This window comes from Carassius carassius, chromosome 19 (assembly GCF_963082965.1).
Source record: "Carassius carassius chromosome 19, fCarCar2.1, whole genome shotgun sequence".
NCBI classification, from domain to species: Eukaryota; Metazoa; Chordata; class Actinopteri; order Cypriniformes; family Cyprinidae; genus Carassius; species Carassius carassius.
In genome coordinates, this window is record NC_081773.1 from 13,107,304 (window position 1) to 13,133,672 (window position 26,369).

At 36.5% G+C, this 26,369-nt stretch overlaps 3 protein-coding genes across 5 annotated transcripts in view; 2 read left to right on the top strand and 1 right to left on the bottom strand.

Annotated features, from left to right (window-relative positions):
• Positions 1–8,759: 8,759 nt before the first annotated feature.
• On the bottom strand, positions 8,760–15,571 carry mrasa (muscle RAS oncogene homolog a). 2 transcript variants are annotated; one of them, XM_059499898.1, is made up of 6 exons: positions 15,220–15,571; positions 10,619–10,825; positions 10,033–10,186; positions 9,821–9,920; positions 9,319–9,398; positions 8,760–9,144 (listed from the first exon to the last, which is right to left on the bottom strand). In XM_059499898.1, exons 1-6 carry the CDS (start codon positions 15,224–15,226, stop codon positions 9,045–9,047), a joined length of 648 nt encoding a protein of 215 aa, XP_059355881.1. In that variant the 5' UTR covers positions 15,227–15,571; the 3' UTR covers positions 8,760–9,044. The 2 variants fall into 2 exon arrangements, with proteins under 2 accessions (XP_059355881.1, XP_059355882.1); XM_059499899.1 differs by lacking the exon at positions 15,220–15,571 and adding an exon at positions 11,506–11,760.
• LOC132095122 (transmembrane protein 177-like) lies at positions 15,012–17,879 on the top strand. 2 transcript variants are annotated; one of them, XM_059499897.1, is made up of 2 exons: positions 15,012–15,143; positions 16,755–17,879. In XM_059499897.1, exon 2 carries the CDS (start codon positions 16,786–16,788, stop codon positions 17,716–17,718), a length of 933 nt encoding a protein of 310 aa, XP_059355880.1. In that variant the 5' UTR covers positions 15,012–15,143; positions 16,755–16,785; the 3' UTR covers positions 17,719–17,879. The 2 variants fall into 2 exon arrangements, with proteins under 2 accessions (XP_059355880.1, XP_059355879.1); XM_059499896.1 differs by lacking the exon at positions 15,012–15,143 and adding an exon at positions 16,218–16,374.
• A 1,767-nt stretch (positions 17,880–19,646) lies between these two features.
• LOC132095124 (tyrosine-protein phosphatase non-receptor type 4-like) overlaps positions 19,647–26,369 on the top strand; it is a 53,373-nt gene continuing 46,650 nt past the window's right edge. The window contains exon 1 of the mRNA XM_059499900.1: positions 19,647–20,019. The gene's annotated coding sequence lies outside the window, so the exon portion shown is untranslated. The remainder of the gene's footprint in view (positions 20,020–26,369) is intronic.

Genomic DNA, 26,369 nt, shown 5'->3' on the forward strand with positions numbered 1-26,369 from the left:
CCTATAAATCACCTTTCAGTTCTAGACATATATACAAAACACCTTAGTAACCACATAGCAACCAGATTCAAACCCAATAGAACACCATAACGATGGCAGCAGTGTAGGCTACCACCCACAACTCTCTTATGATGGCTAGATTTTATTTCAGAATTTCTAAAAAAAATTCCCATTAATTAGTAATGTTCTGCAGGCATTTATCACTCATCATAAATGTTAAGAAAAAAAGTGTCAAACATGTAGATTTTTTTAATCTCTGACACTATTAATATGCTTGAAGATTGAAAGCAGATGCAGCAATTATCTTTAACTAGACAACTGTTGATCCAGTCTTTATGATAAGGGGTTATGTTAAATAACAGGAGGAGGCAGAAGACAGATTTTTCCACCAGGGACTTTGGGAACATGGCTTTTATGCTTGTAGCGACCTGACACTTTTCTTGACTGACACTTCATTAATCATGTTCAGGGTAGAGCGCTATAGTAATGATGTTTGGGAGCTCGACAATGCACACAGAAAGGCAAGTAGGAGAAAAGCAACTAAATGTGTTTTGCCCCCAGTTTAGGGCATTTCAGAGGAAAGAGATGTGTCTGATGTATCAAGCACCCTTGTTATCCATCAACCCTCTCCTGCAACTGCTAGTTCAACAGTTTTTATTTATTTATTAATATTTCAGAAACAATACAGCATTGTGCACACAATGTTTGCTGAATGTGCTTCTACTGAGTGGTACCCGGTGAGATAGTGGCTAATTTTCAAATCTCTGCCCCCAGCAGAATCTTGCTGGATATCCCAGGTGGCCAGCTCAGAGTTTCATCAGCATTTGTACAACACAGTCACATTAGAGAGTCACAACTGGAAGGCATGAAGTTCTTCAGCGGATCCTGTCCTTAATACAGTCTCCTGTTGAGGCAATCCAGTTTAACCAGCAATGTCACCAGTGCTACTTAAAGCATTAAAACAGCTGGAGACATTGCCTAGAGTAGTCAGTGAGCACTGATATGACATGTGATGCTACACTAGTTACACCAGTAAGAAACGTTGAAGCTGATTCATGATATGCGTAATCTTATCCCCCATTGCCTCTCTTATTTCAGGAAAGGCTATAAAATCAACTAAACCCAGGACTTAATTTTTGTTTCCTCTTCAGAGTATCATTTCACTAATAAATAAATAAACATATACATTTAAGGGATAGTTCACCAAAAATGTATAAAAGATTAAAACAATTCTGTCATCATTTACTCACCCTCATGTTGTTTCAAACCTGAATGACTCGCTTTCTTTTGCACAACACAAAAGAAGTTATTATGAATATTGTTAGTAACTAAGCTGTTTTGGTCATAAGTGACTTTCATAGAATGAACAAACATCCTGAGATGTTCCTCAAATTATCTTTTATATTAAATTATCAATTATATGTTAGGCCATTGTAGCCAAAACATTTAGCACAATAATAGCTTTAAAATTATCTTTTGAGGGTACTTATTTATCCAATCCAATCCAAATTAATTTGTGATTCATTCGATTAATTAATCGCAGCACCCTGTAATTAATTAATAAAAAATTGTAATCGAATGACAGCCCTAACACACACACACACACACACACACACACACACACACACATATAGTATATAGTATATATATATATATATAAACAGTATGTACGTATGTATTTATATATTTTGACAGCTTGTAATGTAAATCATTATATAATGTAATGCAATACACTGATGATTGAGAGAAGTACAAACAATAAAATAAGTCTGATGCATCATGATGCTTTTTTTTTTTGTTTTCATGATTATTTTACACACAGAAAATTAACATACAATATACATACTGCAGAAACAAAAGCAGTGTGCTATGATGCCATTACAAATTGCCATGGTTATTTCCTGTCCTTCAACAACACCTGTGTCTTGTCTTTAATTAGTCAGTGTGTAAACACTTCTGTGTTGTTCCAGATGTCATGTAACTTTGCCCACAATTTCTTGCAGGTGCAAGAGAAGGACCTTGTGACCATTCTCCTTGGACTTTATGGTAAGCAACGCATGTTCACTTAATTTTGTTCAACTGAATACTGTTCTTGCATACAAAGTGATAATTTCCAATAAATCTAATCACATGCTTTGAGTGTCTAATATTTAATCTGCACTTGTATTATTTAAAATCAGGGTGTTTTAGACACTTGTTACTGGCTTTCAAGCAGGGTTGAGGTGAGTTTCACCATGTTCTCTCTATATATTCTTTACATACATAAACACAGACGAGTCTTTGGCTGGCATCTGCATAGATTTGTTGCACATGCAAATTTTGCCTTTTGTCAGTATTGTGGCACAGCAGCTGTAAGTGCTTTTAAATAAATCACAAGAGAGCCACTGGCACACTGGTATGCCATTGTGTATGTCATTGCTCAGCCATGCATCACCTCTCCATTCAATCGCACATGTTTTTATTTTATTTTTCACCTTAAAATAAGTGTTTTATTTATTTATTTATTTTTCTCTATGGGCAATTTAGTCTATTGTTTTTTGTTTTGTTTTTTTGGTCTCTTTTCCTTTTATGAAGTTAATAAGGTGTGACATGCCATAACCTCTTTTTAAATTTCAGAAATTGCTTGTGGGCAACAGAGCTACATTATTCCAGAGAAAGTGTGTGTGCATCTATAAAGAATATGAAGGTAATTTCTTTGCAACCGCTCCTTCTTCACCCATCCAACACACACACACACACACACTATACAGCTACTTTACATTATTCTTCCTTCATAATGGTGCCACTACTGTGCAATCATAGGTTGAAGAAATATTTGAAAAAAAGAAATGCAAATTCTCTTGCCAAATGGTGGGATCATTTGAATGATAACTGTAAACAACTTTCTTTCTTTCTTTCTTTCAAAAAAGAAAATACCCCTAGAGTCTGCGAGAGTGGGAGCAGAAGATGACTCATCGATTGACAAACTCGTTATTGACCCTGGCATGAATACAACAGTGAATCAGATAATCGGCATGGCATATAGTATCAGCTGTGAGACAAGAACTCCAAATATGCAGCTGCGGCTGGTCCAGATTAACATCCATCTGAGGCCTAAAAATACATAAAAGGGCGGATGAAGTGCTTGAAGGAGGTGATGCCTGGACCTTGCATTGACACTTATCTCTTGAGGAAAAGACTGAATCACTCGAGTGAAGCTTAGTGGCAGAACACAACCCACAGTCCACTGAGCATCAGTACCTCAGTGGCTGAGGAGGGTAGTTTGAGCACAACATCTGAGAATCTGGAACCCAACCAGATGCAGCTTACTACAGAGAAGTATATCCAACGCTACAGACCTTAAGTGAAGTGGCCAAAGTCCTGCTGCAAGAAAGAGGGGACAACAGTCAACGCAGACCTGAGTAAGATCCTGAATGAACTCAGAGAAACAGCAGAGAAGGAGCTGGATAAAATGAGTGACCTGATCTACATATATGGGGTGGAAAGATTCGGACCAAAAAAAGAGAGGAAAGAAGGAAACAAAAACCCTCCCAAATCCAGAAGGTAGTGAGAAATCATGCACCTGGTCAAGGAGAGAAGGGATTTGACAAAACAGTGGAAGAAATCAAAAGCCACCACCTTCATAAGAGCAGAACAGCTTCCAGTAAAGCCAACTAAAAAAATGGAAACAACCCTGCTGGACACCGCTCGGGACTGGAAAATGCAGGTCGATCTGGACCAGAAGCTCAGATTTCCATCTGAGATAATTACAACTAACCTAAAGCCAGACCTAATACCTTACAAAAGTCCTTGTTCATCGTGGAACTAAATGTGCCATGGGAAGCTGCAATTGGTGTAGCAATTGGTGGCTGTTGTTAAAAAGGAAGGTCCCAAATCGGCTGCAAAATGACCTAGAAGGGTAAAAGCAGAAGGGAGCACACCTGGGATGCCAGGTGTTGATGTTGAGCCCTTTGGAGGTTTCGCGGCCTATCAGTGAAACACAGAGGAAGGAGGGGGCCAACCTGATGACCCCAGTGAAGTGATCACCCCTACTCTCCACTCAAGATGTCAACAAAGTGCCGATTATTCTAAGGGATTGTACTATCAAGTAGGACTTTCCGGAAGTTGGACATGACAAAAATAAATAATTTGCATTTCTTTGATTGAGTTGGAATGACTGAGGAACTGACCCACTTGAATCATAAGTGTTTGTGATTTCTTAAAAAGAACCAGCTCATTTACTTTAAAGGTCCCCGAAATGTCTTGAAACATGCAGCATTATTCTATGTGGTGACATAATTTCAACTGAAACAAGAAGAGAGGGCGGGTCATATCGAGCAGCCATGCTCCATTTTTTAGATAGCCAATAGCGTTTTGTTTATATCATGGGCCGGAGCCGATGAGCTTGGTAAAGCCACGTTTGACAGCCACAGTCTAATAAATTACCCCCTAGATTCAATATGAAACCCTTAGTGAAAAAAAATAGTGATCAGAACTCCCGCATATGATCCGCTCCATGCGATCGTGTCTCTGACTGGAGCCAAAGTCCAGATCAGACTGTGTGCGCTGCCATGGTTCGCGAGAAACCATATATAACCTTAAGAATAACATATTGATATTAACACACAAAAAACTTTTATTTTGACTTCATGGGGACATTAAAGCCATTAACAGTGCACTGACTGGTTGTAAGTGCATTCAGCTGGTCATGTGATTTTAACTGGTTGGGCACTGGGTGGAGTAACAAGTGGCATGTTTTGATTTACTACAAAGAACTGGGTTATAAGAGTCTTTTGTTGTGCAGTCTGACTTCACTGGTTTCACTGTATCATGTGTTTTTCATTCAAAAAGAATGATAAAAAGAATCGTCCCATAAAGGTGTTTTTCGCTCAGAGTTTGTTTTGTGCTGTTTATTAGTTTTAGTGATATTTGAGCATTTTTTCAATGGGCACATTATTATTTTTTTTTTTTATCAGTCGTTTTAGTTTTAATGAGATTTTTGTCCTTAATTGCCAAACAGAAATATCACTAATATGGCCTCGTCTCTCAGTTGAAAGAAATGTTCATAACCTGAGGTTATCTAACTTGTCAGTATTTGAGAATTTTAATTAGAAAAGTACTCAAGGTCGCAGTGAATTGCTTATTAGCTAAATGTTAACTGCTCACAAGTCCAAGTCATATCTTTATTTTACTCAGAAGGAATTTGACTGATATTTAAATGTTACAAATGATCTTTTTCAATATATGAATATCAATACATGAGTCAAATTTCAGCAGCTCAACAAGTGCAGTAAACCAAAGTATGCATACTACAGTGTACTGTAGATAGCTTTTACAAGCATTACAAAGACACACTGTGTCCATTCGTAGCATGTGAATATCTTCTTTTTTGTTCAAATATGACAGAATTGAACAGAATTGAGGGTGAATGATCCCTTTAAAGCCGTTTTTCTTTACATGGAGCAGGTCACTGCAGGGACCAGCCAGTTGAATGCCACTCGCTACCATTCAGTGCACTTTTAATGGCTTTGCAGCGCAAGCATCAAAACAATTATATTTTAACTATATTTTTTAAGCACTAAGTAGCAGCAGCTGGCTATTGTACAGGTTGAAGCCACAAACCTGAAGAATAAAGTTATTTTAGGGCTTAATTTACTGTAAGCACAAATCAAAGGCAGAGCTCTTTAAAATTCCACATTTTATTGCATAATCTATATTGTGCTGACAGTGTTTGATGATGGATGTTAGAGTCAGACTCAAAGTGTGAATCCTCAAAGGAACTTTGTTAAAGAGTTAGAGAAGTTGCTTTGAAGCCTCATTATTTTGGTAAAATACAATATTGATTTACTGTAACGTCAAATTACTCAAATTCTCATTCTTCATTTAGTCAATATAAGCATAATTGTCATGAATATCAAATCTGTTATACATAGCAAAAGACATGGAGAATATTACATTGTGAACTTTGATTTATACTAACCTTATACTAGCATTGTACACAATACAAAAATGTGGATGACACGAGATAAAATCTGACTTCTGTCATTTTTCAACCCTGTTCCTATCATTTTCTGTTTTCTCTATACCTCTGTCAATAAAAATGGATACATTAAATTATTTCAGCATTAAACAAAAGATAAAAACATTATGTTTGTCTCATATTATGACATTATTATGTTATTATTGTTCTTTCAGTTTGGTCTTTTAATTTACCAAGAGGAAACTGATTATTTTAAATGTTCGTGTAGGATTATGAATAAAACTATGCATCAGATTTTCTGCAAACATGTTTTGTGCTTTATTGCCATCTGCTGGACAAACGTATCCTTTTATTATTATTATTATTTTTTTTTTTTATAAATATCCAATTTTGCATTAAGTGCAGAAACTTATATACAGCAAGTTTAAAAATCATTAAACATTTATTACAGAGGTAAAGCTATAGCATATGTACCTAATCAAAACATGCACATACAAAAGGAAATAATCTTCCTATAAATTCCACACTTAACTACACGGTGTATGAAGAATCTTTTATTTAAAAACCATAAACCACCCAAGGCAACTTGGCATGTCATTTACTTGAAACGAATCAGAGCATCCTTATCATAATGACATGCATATTAAAACAAACTTATCAGGGTGAAAAATGGAGCAAACAAAGCATTTGTTGCACAGCAATAACCAACCTGACATGCTTCTATAATTGAACAAATGTTCATTATGATTGAGACGTAAATTATTAAATAAACATTAACATTGTAAAACAAGTGACATGTAATGCAACCCAATATTTCCTTTCATTCTCAAAAAAAAAAAAAAAAAAAAAAAACAATTTGGCAGCGGAAATCCATTAGACCCATGATGACCTTTGAATGCAAAACAACTCACGTCCTCATTTACAAGCAGTGCATGTAAACAATGATTAATGCTTAACAAAGCTTGTCCAGATCTATTATATCATATAATATAACAACATGGAATTGGATTAATATGATCTCTGATCTCATGTACAGAGGTGAACTACTACACCGGTTGATGACATCACTGACAGCAGGGCTCTAATTATGGAGTGTTTAATGCGGTTGACCAACCAAAGAAAAAAATAAAAAGTTACAACAATATTTGTAGGGGATTAATATGGAATGTATTATGGAATGTATTATAATGCTGTGATTTTACTTAGAGAGTCTAATACACTGTAAAACATCTGTTTAAATCTGGAAATCCATCTCTGTCCATTTAAACCAATGTCATTAACATTAAACTAATTCTAACAGAGCATCCGGATATGTTGTAGTCTCTAGCTCATTAGACCTGAAGTTTCTCAACAATAACAAAATCAACTTAAAACTCCTCATTCAGCAGATAACAGCAAGGGCTGACTGATATGGTTCCTTACTGATTTATTTATGTGTAGAGCAAAGCAAAGCGGTATTGAACAATACAACATAACATTTGTCTAAGGGTCCCTCGGTTTTTAACCGCAGATGGGCTCAGCTTCTTTGTCCTTTGGGAACAGTTAGAGGAACCAGTGATTAAGAAATTGATCATTATCACACTAGCACAGGCAAATAAATTGGTCCAACACAGAGGAGGTCTGACAAACTGATGAACACCGAAGGTTGATCAAGCATAAAATATAACCTGTCCAGCAGAATCATACTCTTCTCTCTTTACTCTGGGCAACATTCAATCACATATGACATATGGAGAAAAATAAAAGGTACATAACCATTTAAATTGTTGAAATTGCAAGAGCACTTATATTCAACAAGGCTGGATTTTTTTATGCATATTTGATCAAAAGTACAGAAAAAGACAAACATAATTACAATATGAAAATAAATGATTTTTATATATATATATAAATATATATATATATAAATATATATATATATAAATATATATATAAATATATATATATATATATTTTTTTTTTTTTTTTTTTTTTTTTTACGTGTAATGTATTCCTTTATTGGCAAACCATTACTCCAGTTATCAGTGTCACATCATCTTTCAGAAATCATTCTTATAAACAGATTTAGTGCTCAAGAAACATTTTTTATTACTATCAATAACAGTTGTGCTGCTTAATAGTTGTGATGAAAACGTTACTTTTTCATTATACAAATAATAGTGTATATATATATATATATATATATATATATAAATGGGGGAGTGTTTCTGATTTATAGAGCAGTCACCAGGACATGTGATCAGAACCTATTTATTGGATATCTGTCAGCTAGTTGAGGGCATTTTCCGTCTGACTATTATAAAAATGTATAATAATGGCTTAGGGCACCTGTACTGTAAATGTGCAACAAAATCAAAAACACGAGCCTTTAAAATCACAAGGCAATTTTAAACAACAAAAGCCCATGAGTAAATACTGAAAGTGCAAAAAAGTCTTGCTAGTGCAATGGGCCCTTCAATCATGTCAGTACTTATTGTGCTTAACCATATTTACAACATATCACTCAATAACACTTACGTTTTCTTAAACAAGTTCTATTATAGCTACATATTCCTTCAAACGTGTCAATAAATATGCCTTTGTAAGGCAGATTTGAGACTTTCCTTGAAGGTTAAAACAACAATATCCCTTCATAATTGTAGTAACTACTGAAAACAATGTTCAAACAGCTCTGCAAAACAATCATCCACATAATTCTATGAATGTTTGGAAGCTGCAGACAATTTTGATGTAGGTGTGTGAATGGTGCATGGTTTAGGTTTGGATGGATCTTTCTAGCTCTGCCCACTGTGCAATCTCACTGGTCTTTAAAATTTAAACATCAGATATTTTCTGATTGGCTGTGATTTTTGTTGTTTCCGGCAGTGCTTCAAATTAGACGTGTTGTACTGATTGCTCCTCCCTGGTCTGGCAGCAGTGTTCCCTTGACTCACCTAATATGCTTCCCTGAGACAGGAAGAGATAGTCTGACTTCATGCCAGTTCTTTTGATAAAGGCTGTGGTCCTCTGATTAGTGCAGATCTCTAGTCTATCCTCTCTGGCAGTTTATGTTGCCAAACGCTGATGATTTCGACTGGAGAGGTAGTCACAATATCACACAGTGAAGCTTGTGAGAACTCATGGCTCGGTCTCCACGCCACTTTGTCTTTTTCTTCTTTTTCAGACTCCGCTCTGGAACTTGCTCTCTAAAAAGACAAAGAATAAATGAAAGAGAAATGTGTCAATTTAACCCTTGTAGTGTCCAAAAATGTCTGGGTAGGCAGAAGTAGATGGTAACAGTTTTATTATTCTTGTATATCATCCTAGTTCATCATTATGATAAGACAAACCCCATACGTGAGATCATGAGTTTTATTTACCTGATAACTCTGACTAATTCATGGAAGGCTCTGTCCACATTCATTGGAGGATCCTTGGCACTTGTTTCAATGTAAGTAATCTGAAGAAATAGTTCATAATTAGAACTGGTTACACGATAGCTTCGTGGTAAGTGCGTACACAAATAGTGCAACTACTCTCACAGCGACCCGAGTTTGAATCCCTCCTTGAGGTTCTTTGCTGATCCTGCTCCCCTCTCTCACCCCAATACTTTCCTATCATCTCTCCACTGTCCTCTCAAAATAAAAGGCCCAAAAATATAACTTAAAAAAGATTTAGAAATTACTGCATGAAGTCACTCATTTCTTTCAGCCTTTAAAAAGAGCAGAAGTTCCTTAAATACTTTCAAATTTACATTTGACATTTTAAATAAGAGTTATGAAATAAAGTAAGATTAAGTACTCTAAATGTTCAAATCTTTTGATGAAAATAATGGATTATTTATACAAGATCAGAATAAATACAATTATTGGTTGGACTCACGTTGTGTTTGGCTGCCATCTCACAGCCCTGTTCATTTGTCACTTTCCTCAGATGCACCAGGTCCACTTTGTTAGCCACCAAAACCATAGGGAAAGACTCCCTGGTGAAGACAAAATATGTTAAAAAAAGAAAGAAAAAGGAAGGAAGGAATATACTGAGGTGTCAATAATTAGCTGTGAACTTGAGTTTTGTATGTACACATGATTTCTAACCGGTCTTTGACTCGCAGGATGAGCTGGTGAAAGCGGTCAACGTGTTCAAAACTGGCCTTGTCCGTCACAGAGAACACAATAAGGAAACCATCACCAGTCCTCATGTACTGCTCTCGCATGGCACTGAATTCCTCTTGACCTGCTGTGTCTAAAACTGTAAGGAGTGAAGGTAACAGGGACAAGATAATGAGCAGGTCAAGCTGTTGTCATGTTATACACTGAAAAATAAAGTTATTAAAATAGTATCAGAAAAATATTCAATCTCTTTCTATATTCAAATAATATTATCTATATTTTCTACCCATGTAAACAGAGTATATTTACATGAACCAACCATTCTTTAGAAGGCAGAATGAATTTGAACTTTCAGATCCCCAACAGTAACTTCAAACCAAACCGCTACCAACAAGATTTTTGCTGGATTTTGCATTAGCCATCATTTTTGTTGAGCTGCAGTGATGATAAAAACTTGATATCGGCCTACCGATAAGGCTGCAGATACACATAACACTATGGGAGCACTAAAAGCATAAATATTAATTATAATGCAGAAAATCACTACACATAATGAGGTGTTGGCACATACCATCCAAAATAGCCCACTGGCCATCGACCTCTGTGTGTTTCAAGTAGGAGTCTTCAATAGTAGGATCGTAATCTGGCACAAAAATCTTTTGGAAAAACTGGATGGTAAGAGCACTCTTTCCCACGCCTCCATCTCCCACGACCACCAGTTTATACGTTGGGAGGTTGTCGCTAGGGACCGCACTGGTTGCCATGATAACAGCTACACCTGAGGAGAGAGAGGAGAAGGTTATCCCTGATCCTTATTTAAGCTTAAGCATTAGCTAGATGACAGTAATGAGGACTTCTCATGTTTTATATGAAATAAAGAAGCTCTAAGCACTGAACGTTCAAATGAGGATTTCTGTGGTTTGGGAATAGTTCGGCAGAGAGCTAATTTAGGATAAAGGGATGCATTGCAAAGGATATGGTCTAGACACAGACAGTGTGGTTCTTTGTAATTGCTGTTATTTTCTGCACAACACAAGCCTTGAATCTTCCAAACCCAAGTCTGTTTTATTTTTGATTACGGTCTAAAAACATTTAAATTAAACAAAGCTCCCAGAAGTTTCTAGGAGACTGTAAGGACAAGAATAAGATGTCAAAATGTTGATTATATTCATATATTTGTTTAAATGCCTTGCAAATGTGTTTTTAAATACAAAGGTATCTTTGATTCTAGTACAGAAGAGGGGAGAAAAAACATAAAATATATAAAAATAAAGTACAAATGCAGCACATTCCTTAAGCTACAGTACTTAAAAAACAAAACAGTACATAGACTGGCTGTATAAAACTATAACACAAGATTCTTAAGAAAGTGCCCCAATGACATTATGTACAGAGTTATGGTGAAATGACCATTTGAACCTAAAAGTTGTATGAAAATAAGTAAAAACACGTTCTTACCTAAAAAGACTACTCTAGTAGCAGAGCAAAGAGTTTGGAGAAGTCAGCTAGGCTAATGAAGAAGTGTTTGCCAGGCCCGTGAGCAGGGCAATGTGTGCTATTCAGGAGGAAAAGTCTGTCAGTGGGTGACAGCCACCCCTTCCTGTGGCCCACAATGTGAGGAAGGAGTAGACTTCCTTCCTAATTCCACCAGGCTTGAATATTTGAGTGATCTCACTTTCATAAGAGAACTATATGAACCTCTTGCCCAAACACACCCATGAGAAAGACCTCAAACTGACCTCTTATGATCACAGTGCATGTCCTTTAGTTGCAGGCACCAGGCGGAGTTCATCCAAAAATGAAAATGCTGTTTTTCTGTATGACTTTGTTTAAGTGGAAAGTTTTTTTTTCTCTCTCTCCAGTGTTTTAGCTGCATTTTCTTCTTCCTCAAGTAAATTTAAAATAGCTGATAAAGTGCAAAGAACTTATCATGTGTATTTTAACTACATTATTATAACAAAATAACTAACACTGAGAAATAATCACAGGGTTATACCAAGTTAAAATACATTAATAACTGTACAGTTCTAATTTTATCTTTTCACATTCAGATAAACCTATAAAAGAAGACAAAAGGTTAAAAAGTTAGACTTTTTGTCGTAATTATTTAATGACTTAATGTCAATTTTGACTTTTAAATGTCATCATTTTGACTTTTTATGTCATTATGATTTAACATCTCATAATTATGACATTATTTTCTAACTATGATTTACTTAAACTTGATTTATTTTTCATCTTATGTGAAAGAAATTGATTGCATTTCGTATTTCATATCTGCCTTATACACCTTTCATATTTATGGATCATTTTAGATGATCTAATAGCCTTATATGCTTAAACAGAACAGTATTGTTTATAGTATTGTCTTTTATTTAAAAAAGGGTTTGGAGCCAGACAGGGCTGGACTGGGACGCAATTTCAGGCGTGGAAATCTCACAATCATCCAGGCCACACAGAAAAAAAGGGCCAAAATTTTATATTTTGGGGTACAACAGCTTGTTCTGAACTTCTGAAAAATGGACTCTGTTTTCAACATAATAATAATAATAATGTTTTTTTGCAGCAAATCAGCATATTAGAATGATTTCTGAAGGATCGTGTGACTTGAGTAATGATTCAAATTCAGCTTTGAAACCACATGAATAAATTACATTTTAAAATATATATTTAAATAGATATACAAATATTTTTGCAGTATTTTGGATCAAATAAACGCAGGCTTGGTGAACAGAATTGACTTCTTTAAAAAAACATTAACATCTAATGATCAAAACCTTTTAACTATGTATTAAATAGTTTTCTAAAGTGCCTAAATGTCAAAATTAGTACAATATATTTGTTGAAAAATTCTAATACTGAACACACTTTTTTAAATTATTATATAAAGACAAAACTATCTAGCGTATTTACAGATAAAACTGACCAGCATTTGACACCCTGAACAGGTCAGTGCTGTTGCTACATTTCACTGCTTCTTCTGGCCCCTTTCTCCCTTTCATCGAGTCCTGCGCATCGGTTCTGTTCGGTTTCGTTTAACGGAAGCGCGTGAGCTAATTCGTGCAGCGCTGAAAGTCAAGAGTCTTGACTCAAGACTAAGCGGCAACCTCCCGCATCTCTCTCATGAAGCCTACACGGAAGTGAGTTCAACTGTAATTCATCGACTGGCCACTTGAGGCTGGCTGCAAAAGAGAGTCAATCCCATAGACTCCCCATGTTAAAGGGTTATTTCGCCCAATTTGCAAAATTATGTCATTAATAACTCACCCTCATGTTGATCCAAAACCGTAAGACCTCCGTTTATCTTCGGAACACAGTTTAAGATATTTTGGATTTAGTCCGAGAGCTCAGTCCCTCCATTGAAGCTGTATGTACGGTATACTGTCCATGTCCAGAAAGGTAAGAAAAACATCATCAAAGTAGTCCATGTGACATCAGAGGGTCAGTAGGAATTTTTTGAAGCATCGAAAATACATTTTAGTCCAAAACTAGCAAAACCTACGACTTTATTCAGCATTGTCTTCTCTTCCATGTCTGTTGTAAGACAAAACAAAGCAGTTTGTCATATCCCGTTCGCGAATGAATCATTCGATGTAACCGGATCTTTAACTCGTGAACGAGTCATTATCTGGCTCGGCTCGGTGTTCATCTCTCTCTTCACAGCAGTTCAGTCAGTGTACTGTTTGAGTGCATGAATTACTCCGGGATATTGGTTTGTTTGAACTCAGAGGGAGTGTCAGCCACATTAAAAAAGTTAACAGCTTGAGTCATTTGTGGATTAATGTGTATTGGAGAAGCGAACCGTTTAAACCGATTCAGTTCGATTTGGTGAACTGGTTCAAAAAGATCCGGTTACATCGAATGATTCGTTCGCGAACCGGATATGACAAACTGCTTTGTTTTTAACTGTCTCACAACAGACACGGAAGAGAAGACAATGCTGAATAAAGTCGTAGTTTTTGCTAGTTTTGGACCAAAATGTATTTTCGATGCTTCAAAAAATTCCTACTGACCCTCTGATGTCACATGGACTAATTTGATGATGTTTTTCTTACCTTTCTGGACATGGACAGTATACCGTACACACAGCTTCAATGGAGGGTCTAAGAGCTCTAGGACTAAATCTAAAATATCTTAAACTGTGTTCCAAAAATAAACGGAGGTCTTATGGGTTTGGAACAACATGAGGGTGAGTTATTAATGGCATAATTTTGCAAATTGGGCGAACTAACCCTTTAAAATGCCAACTTTACAGCAGGAAAAAACATGTTTACAGCCTGGTTAAAAAAATTATTTTGGTCTATATAGCAAATTTTACCCTCCAGGACAACTATGAGGGGGGTGAATTTTTTATAACTCATCAGTTTAAATTATATTAAGCCTTAAAGTTCTGCATAATTAAGGGCGTGGTCACTTGAGTGACAGGTGGATTGCCGCTGCTGTCACCGCCGTCGTGCTAGGTGGGCGTGGTTTCAGCAACAAAATTCCACCTTTTTGCCCATTTTTGATTACCCGAGAGTTACGCGATGCCAAGATGGCGATGGCCCGCTCAGCCCACTTTTGGCTTCAAAAACGCTCTTCGGAAACCTAAGGGTGACGTCACGGACACTATGTCCATGTTTTTATATGGTCTATGCTCAAGACTAAAAGATTTATGATTTACTATCGATGTATTATCGAATGAAAAAATAGGAAATTATCACTTTGGTACATTTAGAAGGCATAAATATAAAAATCAATAATAATAATAATAATAATAATAATAATAAAAACGGGCCTGGAGCCAGACCATTTAACTTCTCCAATGTTATTAAAAATTGTAGCCTATAATTTATTTTCTAAATGTATCATTATATCAGTTCCACACAGCTGTAAAGCTATATTTAGTTTTACTCAGAAGTTTCCTGCGCCCTTCTCGCCATCGTTGATGACGTCACTTTTAATGCGGCGTACTAACGTATCCGTGAGATCAGTCACTCCGTTCAGAGTTATCTTATTTAATAAACAGTTATGATGATTATGAACAATACCGACCTGAATCCGAGGGCAATAAACTGACATTCGTGGAAGGGTTATGTCTTGAATGACACACATGAGTGTGTTTCTGAGTACCTAACGTTACTGATAAATGATCATCAAAAACCATCATCAAACTCTGGTCAGGAAACTCACCAGTCATGGGTTGGTTGATTTACCAAGTGTGCAAAAATCCCGACTCCTCCTCGACATCCCTGTATTTCTGAATGATCAAACAGGCTCTAAGCAAAACAGACCCTGCCCTTCAGCTTAAATGAAAAATTAAGACATTTTCCTCCGCCCTTATGAAATTACAGTGTAACAATCTTCACATCGCAACTGCTGATGCTATAAATAGAATGGTTTCGACGGGGTGGATGCGTTTCTTTGGCCAATTTTTATACTTAATTCATTTTCTATTTATTTAACTAGCAGCATTGCACATCTGAAACAAACAACCGTGCATATATTCCCAGGACTTCTCCTAAAACACCGTATTGTTCAAAACCCGTACATTGTCACGTAAACGGAAGAATCTCCCCCACAAGCGCAAATGGACTGTTCCTCTGCGTGAAGTCTCGTCATCACTTTTAAAGCGGCAGTTGAGTTTATTACTAATGATGTGTGAGATCCGAAAAAGATAATTAGATTTGAAAGGGCAATAAAAATAAGTTTATATTTTGTCTATTTACCTTAAGAGGACGACATTTGACAGGTGTATTTGTAACTGTTTAATACTGTTAAATAGAAAGTGTAGGGGTTGGCATTTATCACATTTTAAATGATGAAATGTGAACAACAGAAAAAAAAGAAAAATATATAAATTGTTATGGGTCTTTCGGTGCCCAACTGGCGCTCTGACATAAGTATGAAATTAATCTTTGAGTGCATGTTTTGGAAGTGTACTTCGTAGAAAAGTTCACTGCATAGGGAAATAGAGGCTTTCTGCTTCTGTTTTCTTCGAGTCAAAAAGTTTTGTTCCTCTAGGAAGCGCTCGGTGCATCTTTTTTGTTTAGTCAAAAATATACTCATTCACACGCGACATACAATAGCCCATAAAACACGCCGATATCCACTAGTTTAGGAATACAAAACGTAGAGTATGTGATTTGTGATTTTTTTATACACATGTACTCCATTCCCATTTTTAGTTTTACGAATTATCTTTAATTTCGATTCTAATCCTTTTTTCTATCTCTATGGAGTCCACAAATCGTCTGTGTTGTCGCAAAACTGTCGTACAGCGTTCTTGCGGTAGATGTGCTTCTTCCATAACGTGCTGCCCTTGTAAGAATGAGCACAACGTAGCAAGTAAGAGAAAACTTACGGGTTTATATATTTTTTAAATGGATATTTTACCTAAAGTCTTTGAAGAAATGTGTTTAGGACCTTATTCGAAAATGTACAGTTTAGGTCGGAAAAGAAGGGCTTGAGAGAAATAAACTAAGTGATGAAAACGTACAGCATACATATATATATATATATATATATATATATATATATATATATATATATATATATATATATATATATATATATATATATTTTTTTTTTTTTTAAAGCAAAAGGCTTTTGGAAAATAAGTATTTATATATGCACGTTAGGTTATTGGTAAGATATAACATTTGATGTGAAATGCAAAGATTATATATTTATGATTAATCATGTATTTGTGTCATTTGTTTTGACAGAGTAGTCAAGAGGTCGAAAGCAAGAGAAGTGATGGCTTCGCCTTTTCTGAGACTTTCTGTGTTTATTCAGAAGTATCGGACACCACTGCTCCTTGTCGGCTGTGGAGGGGTATTTTCTGCCAACATGTTCTATCATGTTTTCCCAGATTATACATACAGAAAAGTGTACCAGGCCTGGCACAAAGGACAACCAGCCAGCCTGTCGGAAAAGCTTGAGAATGTCTTTCAAGAGGTTCTCAAAGACTCTGCTGTCAGCTTCCCTAAAAACTTCAGTGCTTTTGCCGCCTTTGGCTTTCACCCAGTAGGGGCTGGTGTTCCATGGCTTCCCTCTGGAGTGCAGATCGGCATCCCAGCCAACTTCAACAGCACCACCGATGATCCATCGGGAATCACCAACCGGACTATTCTCATCAATGGCAAAGAGCTGCAGTGGGACAGTGATTCAGGCGCTGCTCTCAAAAACTCCCTGGTGTTCTCTGAGGAGGCACAGAAGTTTGCTATAGCCCGAGAAGTGGCTCGTCTGGGGGCTGGGGGTCCCGCGTTGCACGCTGCAGTGGCTCCAGCATGTCTGGCAGGGGCTTGTATATATAGCGTAGCCTTCAAGCAGATCTTTGGGCTCCAGGCTGGGTCCATCTTCTTCAGGGCTGGTGTTAATGTGTTTGCTGTGGGTTTAGGGGTTCTGTCTTATATCCTGGCTTCTGATGCTCTGAGCCAGTGGTTGGACTACAGCTCGGACCACCGTGCAGCATGTCTGTCAAGCGATTATGCAAAGGGTGGCCTGGAGTTCTATGACAAAATCTTGACACGGAACAAGACCTTGCGCTCTTTAATGGGCACAAAAGGGGAAGAGATGTATGCCACCAGTGGAAACTTGTTTCCTGGGCATCTGCTGCAGCTCAGACACGCCCCTTACACATCTAGACGGGACAAGATTTTAAATCTTTTGAAAAATGACAAAGTATGAACTCTCATATTATATTTAAAAGCATATATGTGCTTAGTTTGTACCATGTGAAAATCATATTGTGGTACTGCATTTGTATAATGGACAGTGCTTTTGAAATGGTACTACACACCACTAGATTACTTGTCTTCTCTTTCTTTCAAATAAACAGTTTAACTTAAGTTCATCATGTTCTAGTCTACATCTGTCAAAGTGTCGTGCTGCTGATTAGGTTACATTATAATCAGTAAGAGAAATTAGGCTATATATTATATATGCCAGCAATACATATTTACAGCGGGGAAAATAAGTATTTGACACATCAGCATTTTTATCAGTAAGGGTATTTCTAAGCAGGCTGTTGACACAACATTTCCACCAGATGTAACCATCAAGCCAAATATTGAATTCATACAAAGAAATCAGAACATTTAAGTATACAAGTTGAGTCATAATAAATAAAGTGAAATGACACAGGGAATAAGTATTGGCAGGATGAATGGAGAAATGTACTGGGACATTCTGGATAAAAATCTGCTGCCATCTACCAGAAAGCTGAAAATGAAAAGAGGGTGGACATTTCAGCAAGACAATGATCCCAAACACAAGGCCAAGGAAACAATGAAGTGGTTTCAAAGAAAGAAAATCAAGTTGCTTGAATCGCCCAGTCAATCACCTGACCTAAATCCCATAGAAAATCTATGGAGAGAACAAGATCAAAGTCAATAAAAAGTTTTTTGTCTCAATAGCCCACTTAGAAATCCCCTTACTGATAAAAATGCTGATGTGTCAAATACTTATTTTTCCCGCTGTATGCATGCCATCACAATGACATGAAAAACAAAAAGTGTTAACATTTATCCACACAGGTTTTTCAGTTGTTTACGGTCGTATTTGAAAGTATTTTTGCTGATTACATGCCTACATAACAGTCACAGTGTAATTGAACGTCAGCCAAAAGGTGGATGCCAAAAAGATGTTTGAGAGGCCTTGCTGGAGCACACATTGAGTGTGCACATCTCCCAGTCACTTACCACATACTAGATCACACTTATTCTGTAATGAAACCTAACCTTCCAGTAGCTTTGACTTTCTGCAATGTAAGTCCTCTTATGTCTCTGTGAACACTTTTTAATTCTCCAGCTAATAGCTAACTTTCAACTCTGTTTTCCCCCATGCAGTTTAGTCTTTTAACATTTGTCATACTGTAAGATTAATATTCTGTTCACTATTAAGTTATAGATATAATACATATTTCAAGAATTTCTTGCTACTAACATATTTATTATTGTTTTATTGCACAGTATGGGGCCTAACCATAACATAGCATTTTAAGATAGTCAACGACATACAGTAAATACAAATAATTAAATCTCTAACATATAGTACATTTTAAGGATAACACTTCTAAGTAATCAAAACATTTTAGTGAAAAACAAGTAATTCGGAGCATCAGCACAAATCTACCACAAGATGTCACCATTGTCCAAATAAACTACACGGATGAAAAATCCTCTTAGCAGCGTAAATGTCTTCATTGCTTCAACAGTTGGTAGGTTGTATCCGAATAATCAGTTGTGGCCCACTTACTGTCTGTCTGTATGTCTATCCATCTGTCTGTCTGTCTGTATGTCTGTCTGTCTTTCTGTCTATCTATATATCTGTCTATCTATCTATCTATCTATCTATCTATCTATCTATCTATCTATCTATCTATCTATCTATCTATCTATCTATCTATCTGTCTATCTGTCTGTCTGTCTGTCTGTCTGTCTGTCTGTCTGTCTGTCCGTCCGTCCGTCCGTCCGTCCGTCTGTCCGTCTATCTGTCTATCCGTCTGTCTGTCTGTCTGTCCCGCCTCCTCAGACTGTGACTCCACCCCCGGCCGCTGGTGGCGCTGCGGAGAGATGTCGGCCCATGTTACAATGTAACACTCAGCACTGCTGAGCAGTACTGCTTCTTCGGCTCCTTCAATGTAACAGCACTTTGAACGGAGACACAGCTTGAGAAGTGACTGATCCCGATGAGCCGACCTCCAGAGTGGGAAATGCGTTTTAATTCTGCTGCGAGATCCCTTCCACCGCCCTAGTGGTCCCGTCGAGTGGATTGTAAAGTGTCCTCGCGGACTGGCTCCACAGGATCGAGTTTGTGTGGATTACAGGACCCGGAGGCCCCGTTGAGTTGAATGTGTGTGCTGCGCTGGAGTGGGTCAGTATGAGGCTACCGCTGCTGCTCTGAGCGGGCTCTCTGCTCCCTGCCTCGGGTCTCTTACAACCTCATATTTACTTCTAAAACTGGACACCCCTGGAGCAGTTTATGACGGTAAGAAACGGCATGTCACTGCTGTTGCTGGGAGGTTTTGTACAAAAATTCTGCCTGCTTTCCTGGATACACTATCAACGAATTTCAAGTTGTTTTCTATATTATATTGTTATGTTTTAGACAAGAAAATAACTACATACAAAAAATAGCTACTTCTTTCGCATTATATTTGTAAATGCTGTACCAGAAGGTTCAGCTGTTGAAGCAGCTTTTTCTTAAGCTGGAGCAGTAGCAGTTTGGATTTTGTTGGAGCTTGTGGTGTATTTCACTAACACAATAGAGCTTTGAGAGATTTACATGATTATGTATTCCATTTGAGAGGATTATCTTAATTTAGCTTTACCTCATTAATAGCTAAGCACTGATGATCCCGGTCATTGCTGAAAACATTTGGTGATTTGTGAGTCAACGACTTGTTTGTGTGGTCAGTATCTTTTTTATTTTTTTACCATAAATATTTTATTTGTTGTATTGGCAATGACATAATCATTTTTGACAGGGTTTATCACGGTGTTGACAATGACTAAATGATTGCGACGTCATATTGACAGGTGAAAACCAGTTGTTCAGAATTCCTCCTCCATGCTGGCATGATGACATGGGCGGATGGATGGATGTAGGTGTGTGTGTATCTCTTTAAAGAATAGAATTTCACATTTTACACATACACAGAGTTTGGGGTCTCTAATATTTTTTTTACTCCTATTCTCACCAAGGCTGCATTTATTTGATCTAAAATACAGTAAATATTGAGAAGCATTATTGTTACATTCATATATGAAATATTGTGTAATATAAAATTGTATAGTGTATATAATATAATATTCTTTAATTTCTTTAATGTGATTTACTTCTCTGATGACAGCTACATTTTCATCAACCTTTTAGTCCTCCAGTCTTCAGTCATACGATCCTTCAGAAATCCTTCTGAAATGCTGATTTGGTGCTCGAGATATTTCTTATCATCACCAATGTTAAAACCAGGTGTGCTGCTTAATATTTTTGTACAAACCATGATATTTTTTTATTTTCCCCAGGAATCTTTGAAAGTTCAAAAGAACCACATTTATTTGAAATATAATTACTTTGTAACTTTGTAAAACATTTACTGTCACTTTTGATCAATTTAATACATCTTTGCTGAATATAAAAAAAATGTGTAAAGGACAGTAGACATTTGTGAATGGTAAAGATCTGCTGGATGAACTTTTTTTTTTTAATCTATTATTTTTCAGAGGTCTCCGTCATTGTTTGATTTTCAGGATCTTGGAGATCTGAGTTAGCAGTCCAGTCCCTGTTGGCTGAGTGGGTTTTATGCAGGAGCAGTTTGGATGATTCCAGGGTGTCAGCTGTTAGGGGCGCGAGAGCTGCAGCAAGGGCCCTGGCCGGCATTTCTGTGCACCTGAGCCAAGGCCATGTAGAGCTAAACTCGGGGGCTTTAAAGAGGGGGTAACAGGAGGCAGGTGTTCAGACAGTTGAAACTGGCAGCACCTGCCCATCTCAGTAAAGAAAACCACATTGCCTGACTGAGCACATTGCAGTGTCAGTTCTGACCTGAGTACAACCCGTGGCCAAGTTAATCACCTAATTATAGATCTTTCATGGGATCTTAGCACCATGTACTCTGTCAAACTGAGATATAATTTAAGCTATAGGGTCGTTTCCACAGTTTTTCTATTGTAATAATTGCTGACTTCCACCTGGGAGTGACCTTTGTGGCATTAGTTCATTTAAAGTTATAGAAGCACGAATGTTCGTCAGTGAACTCTTGAAATGACAGAATTGTTTGGTTATCTGTTAGTGGCCACGTCTTGCCAGTTTCATTGATAATAAATGATGGTAGCTTAATCGCTGTAAAACCTCTTTATACAAGCTGTATAACTGAAGAAATCGTGTTTTTGCTTTTACAGTTTGTTATTTTGAATAATTCGATTTTATTATAAATCTAAGACTTACATCCAGTGTGTGTGGATGGACCATTCAAAAGTTGATAAGATTTTTATAATGCTGTTGAAAGCAGTCTCTTATACTCACCAAGGCTTTATTTATTTGAATAAAAAATAAATAAATAAATGGTAAAACAGTTATATTGTGAGGTATTATTACAATTTAAACTAAATAATTTATTCCTGTGTTCCAATTCAAATTTTCAGTGTCACATGATCCTTTAGAAATCAATCTAATTTAAATGCTGACTTGATGCTCAAGAAACATTTCTTATCAATGTTGAAAATAGTTCTGCTTAATAATGTTGTGAAAATCATGGTTTATTATTTTCAGGATTCTTTGATTAAATATAATTTATTTGTAAAAGTTAAAGTCCTTTCCTTATAACGTACTAGTTAGCAAGTTTCACGATGAATGCGGCTAAAGTTTACCGTCTCTCAGACAGCGGCTCATAAGAGTGGGACGGGGTGAGCAGAGCTCATTTGCATTTAAAGTGACGTGCAGTAAAATGGCTTGCTGTAGACAAAACCGTTTTTTACAGGGTAAAACAGACTTTTCATTAAGACTCTAAAGAATCATATCAGCTTGTGGAAAACGGGCATCCAATGAACCCTTTAAGAGATGCGCATGCAAGAAAAAACGAGCTTGTTTTGACCGGTTTTCTCCGCTTGTTATTTTCAATAAAACTTCCTGTCTGAGAAGGTAAGAGATGGATGACTGGCCTCAGTATCATGAATGGAGCCTGTTCTGTCAGCATTGCTGCGGTGGCTGCTCATGTGGCACTGTAAAACGGATCACCAGCCATACATCCCCTGCGTTTCAGCAGATATTACAGAAGCAAACCACAGCTGTGTGTACAGTCCATCTGTCACAGACTCAAAGGTGTTTTACAAGCATTTAATTTAGAGCTGAAACAACGAATCGATTTAATCGATAAAAATCGATTATTAAAATAGTTGTCAACTAATTTAGTCATCGATTCGTTGCTAAATAACTTTTATTGGACGTAAGCGGCTCATTTCGTGCATATTTCAAATCTGCGGTGACCAAAGTGTGGCAGTAATGAGCCACCGGAGGTTTTACTCAGCCAGTACAGCAGGAGAAGTAGCGAATAGCCAATAGCTGGCCTCGTTTTATGTCACGTGCTTCCCGAACAGCGTCTCTGCAGCATTTAGCGGGATGTGGGAGACTGGGAGTACTTTACTTTGAGCCTTCAAAAAAGAAGAGTAACCTGTAAACTCTGCACTACTGAACTGTTTAAGGGGACGTTCACATATCGCGTCTTTTGCGCGCTCAAGTTCGTTATTTCCAACACCGCATCGCATCGAGTTAAAAACATCTCAACTTTTCAGAATGCTGCAAGCGCATCGCGGGTCATGTGACAAGAACTAACCAATCAGCTTCATCCTTTCCCGTAACTACGTTAAAAGCTCAGTCAAGATGAAAAGAACAGCTGATCATAGTTGTATATGGATTTCCATTTTGAAATAAATTTAGTAGCAGAGCTACTGCAAGCGATTTTTTGAGCTGCAAATCCATTTATCCTTTGCTGAAATTTCCGCGTCTTCAAGGAGAGAGCACGTCATGGTTGCTTATCAAAGGCAGACGCCTCAGGGGCGCTTCTGCCCGAGCGCTTTGGAAAGAAGGAGAAAGCGGCGCGCCTAGCGTTTTCCACGCGTTTTTAGGCACGATATGTGAACGGCCCCTAAGACTTTTATTTGTGCAGATTCTCCAGTACAATGTTGTTTGCAAATGTTTAGTCGTAAAAGCTGATAACATTGCTTTTTAACAGTTAACATTTAAAGCTTTACAAACATGTTCTGTGATCAGTTTGTAGTTTTCCAGTTCAAAATTCAGTCGTGCAGCCTAATTATGACTGAATGAGAGAGGTAAATGTTTAAAGATATTTGAAATGCACTTTTTTCCCTAAGTATTCACTGCTCTTTTTCACACAGCAGGTTTTTTGTGTGTGACTGTCCAATTTTTGGACAGGAAATGGGGGAAATGGAAAAAACTAAAATATAAGTACATAAACCGATTAATCGATTAATCGTAAAAATAATCGACAGATTAATCGATTATCAAAATAATCGTTAGTTGCAGCCCTAATTTAATTATCAGTGTTGTGTAGTTTTTGGGAGGGAGGATTCATTCATAATAATTTTCTTTTTTTGTTCCTATTTCCATTTCAGAATTCCTAACGAAATAGCATATTCTTTCAAATCTTCGTCTTCGATTTAGTTAATTATAAAGCTCAGTGTCACTTCCTTCTCTTGTCACCAAACACGCGCTTGGCCCTGAGGAAATGAGTGTCACATTTTTGTGGTAAGCACTCCAAGATTATAGGGAATAGCTATCATGAGCTTCCTTTTTACTTGGAGATTTATATCACTCTGTGGACAGGGAATTAAATCGTTTATTTTGACACTTACACTACCGTTTAAAGATTTGAGGTATGTATTTTATTTTTAGGAAATTAGTATTTTTATTCAGTAAGGATGCATTAAATTAAACAAAAGTGACAGTAAAGGCATTTATAATGTTACAATAAAATATTTTTACCTATCAAGGAATTTTGAACAAAAATATATTAAGCAGTACAACTGTTTTTAACATTGACAATAGGGCTAGGTAACGTTTTAATTAATTTGAATTTTAGTTGCAATAAATCCATTAAGCTTTATTCTAGAAATATAATTATGTAATTTAAAGTTAAGCTTGGTATTATAACTTTAATATTATAAAAAAAAAACATTGGGCATAATTTAAGTGTTTATATACCAATAAGCTAATTATAACCTTAAATATTAATGTAGTACCAACTGACTTTCATGTATATTTTACAGCATTAGTTAGTACTGTACCTGATTTTGGTTATTTAAATATAGCCTTGGTGAACATAAGAAACTTTTGATCAAAAATCTTACCAACTCTAAACTTTTTCAAGGTAATGTAATTCAGGTGTACAATAAAGCACAAAACTGTATTATGAAAGATAAATCTGATAAAGGATAAGACAAAACTGAATTAGAAGTATTAGTGTGGTTATAATGTACCTTCTTCACAAGAAAATTTGATTTAGAGAGGTTTATGTTAAAACCTGTGGAGATTCCCTACTGCATTTCAGTGGATCTCTCGTCAGTCTGCAAGTAAACTCAGACAGACAAAAATAGACGACCTCCTTTTTTCCATCCATTTTTTATGTATGGTTCGTGACACATCTCAAAGAGACAATGAGACGTTTTAAGCATTAATGAGTAAAGTTCTCGTGTTTTGATGGAAAGAGGAAGAGTCATTTGAAAAGAAAAAACAAAAAAACAAATGTACATCTCTAGTCCTTTGATTGTACAGCCTGTTCCTTGTGTTTTGACAAGTTGTGCATGAAAGATTTTCATAAGACATCTACAGTATGCTTTAGAAGTGTGTACATAACTATTATTATGTAACATTTTATGTTTTTTGCTGTATTTATCATTGTTATGAGTATTCAGTGACTTTCTTTTACTCAAAATCATGTTATGCAACACATAAAGATAATTAGTATCAATATATATCAGCTGTATTTGGTGGAAGGGTAATGTGTATGTTTGATGTACTGTTTTCCTAATCTGGAAGGAGTGGAAACAAATTTTAATTATAGAGCTGTGAACTGAAATAATGAAATTATTTTTTTTTCTTTCTCGCTGCTTGTAGTTAATTTGAATGTATCAGAAACTGGTTTCAGATGCTACTACCAGACACGCTGATTCTCATAGCAAGTGCTATTCTTTAGCCATTGAACTGGCTTCTCTCTTTCTACTTAGGAAAACCTCTTTGTAGTTGAAGGTATAAACTTCTTGAAAAACATCTCTACAGTTCATAGTAAACATATTTTGATTGGTTCACTTCACTGGTTCTTAGCTTAACATTTTAAAAATTTCCAGTGTTTCTGCATTGGGATACACAAACAAACAGAGCCCTCAAGTGTTTACACTTTGGTGTTAAAATCAACCTACTAATGGCTTTACTTGTAGCTGTCTCTGCATATTAAGTTTGGATATGAAAAATGTATTTTAACATTGACAAAAATGCACTGCATACTTGGCCCCATCAGCTGAGATTAGATTCTTTTCAGTGTGATATGAAGCTTGAATGAAAATAGGCTAATGAGTACTATGGCTTTAGGAGAAGTGACCATTTTATTGCTGTGGTATTCTTGTAAACCATGCAAATACAATGGGAAATTTTGACGTATTCTCAGTAGAGATGCATCACAATAAACACTTTATTCAAAGGAATAGTTCAGCCAAAAATAAATGCTCTGTCATTAGTTTGCCTTTGTTCATCTTTGGAACATAAAATTGAGATATTTTTGATGAAATCCAAGAGCTCTCTGTCCCTCCATAAACAGCAATGCAACTACC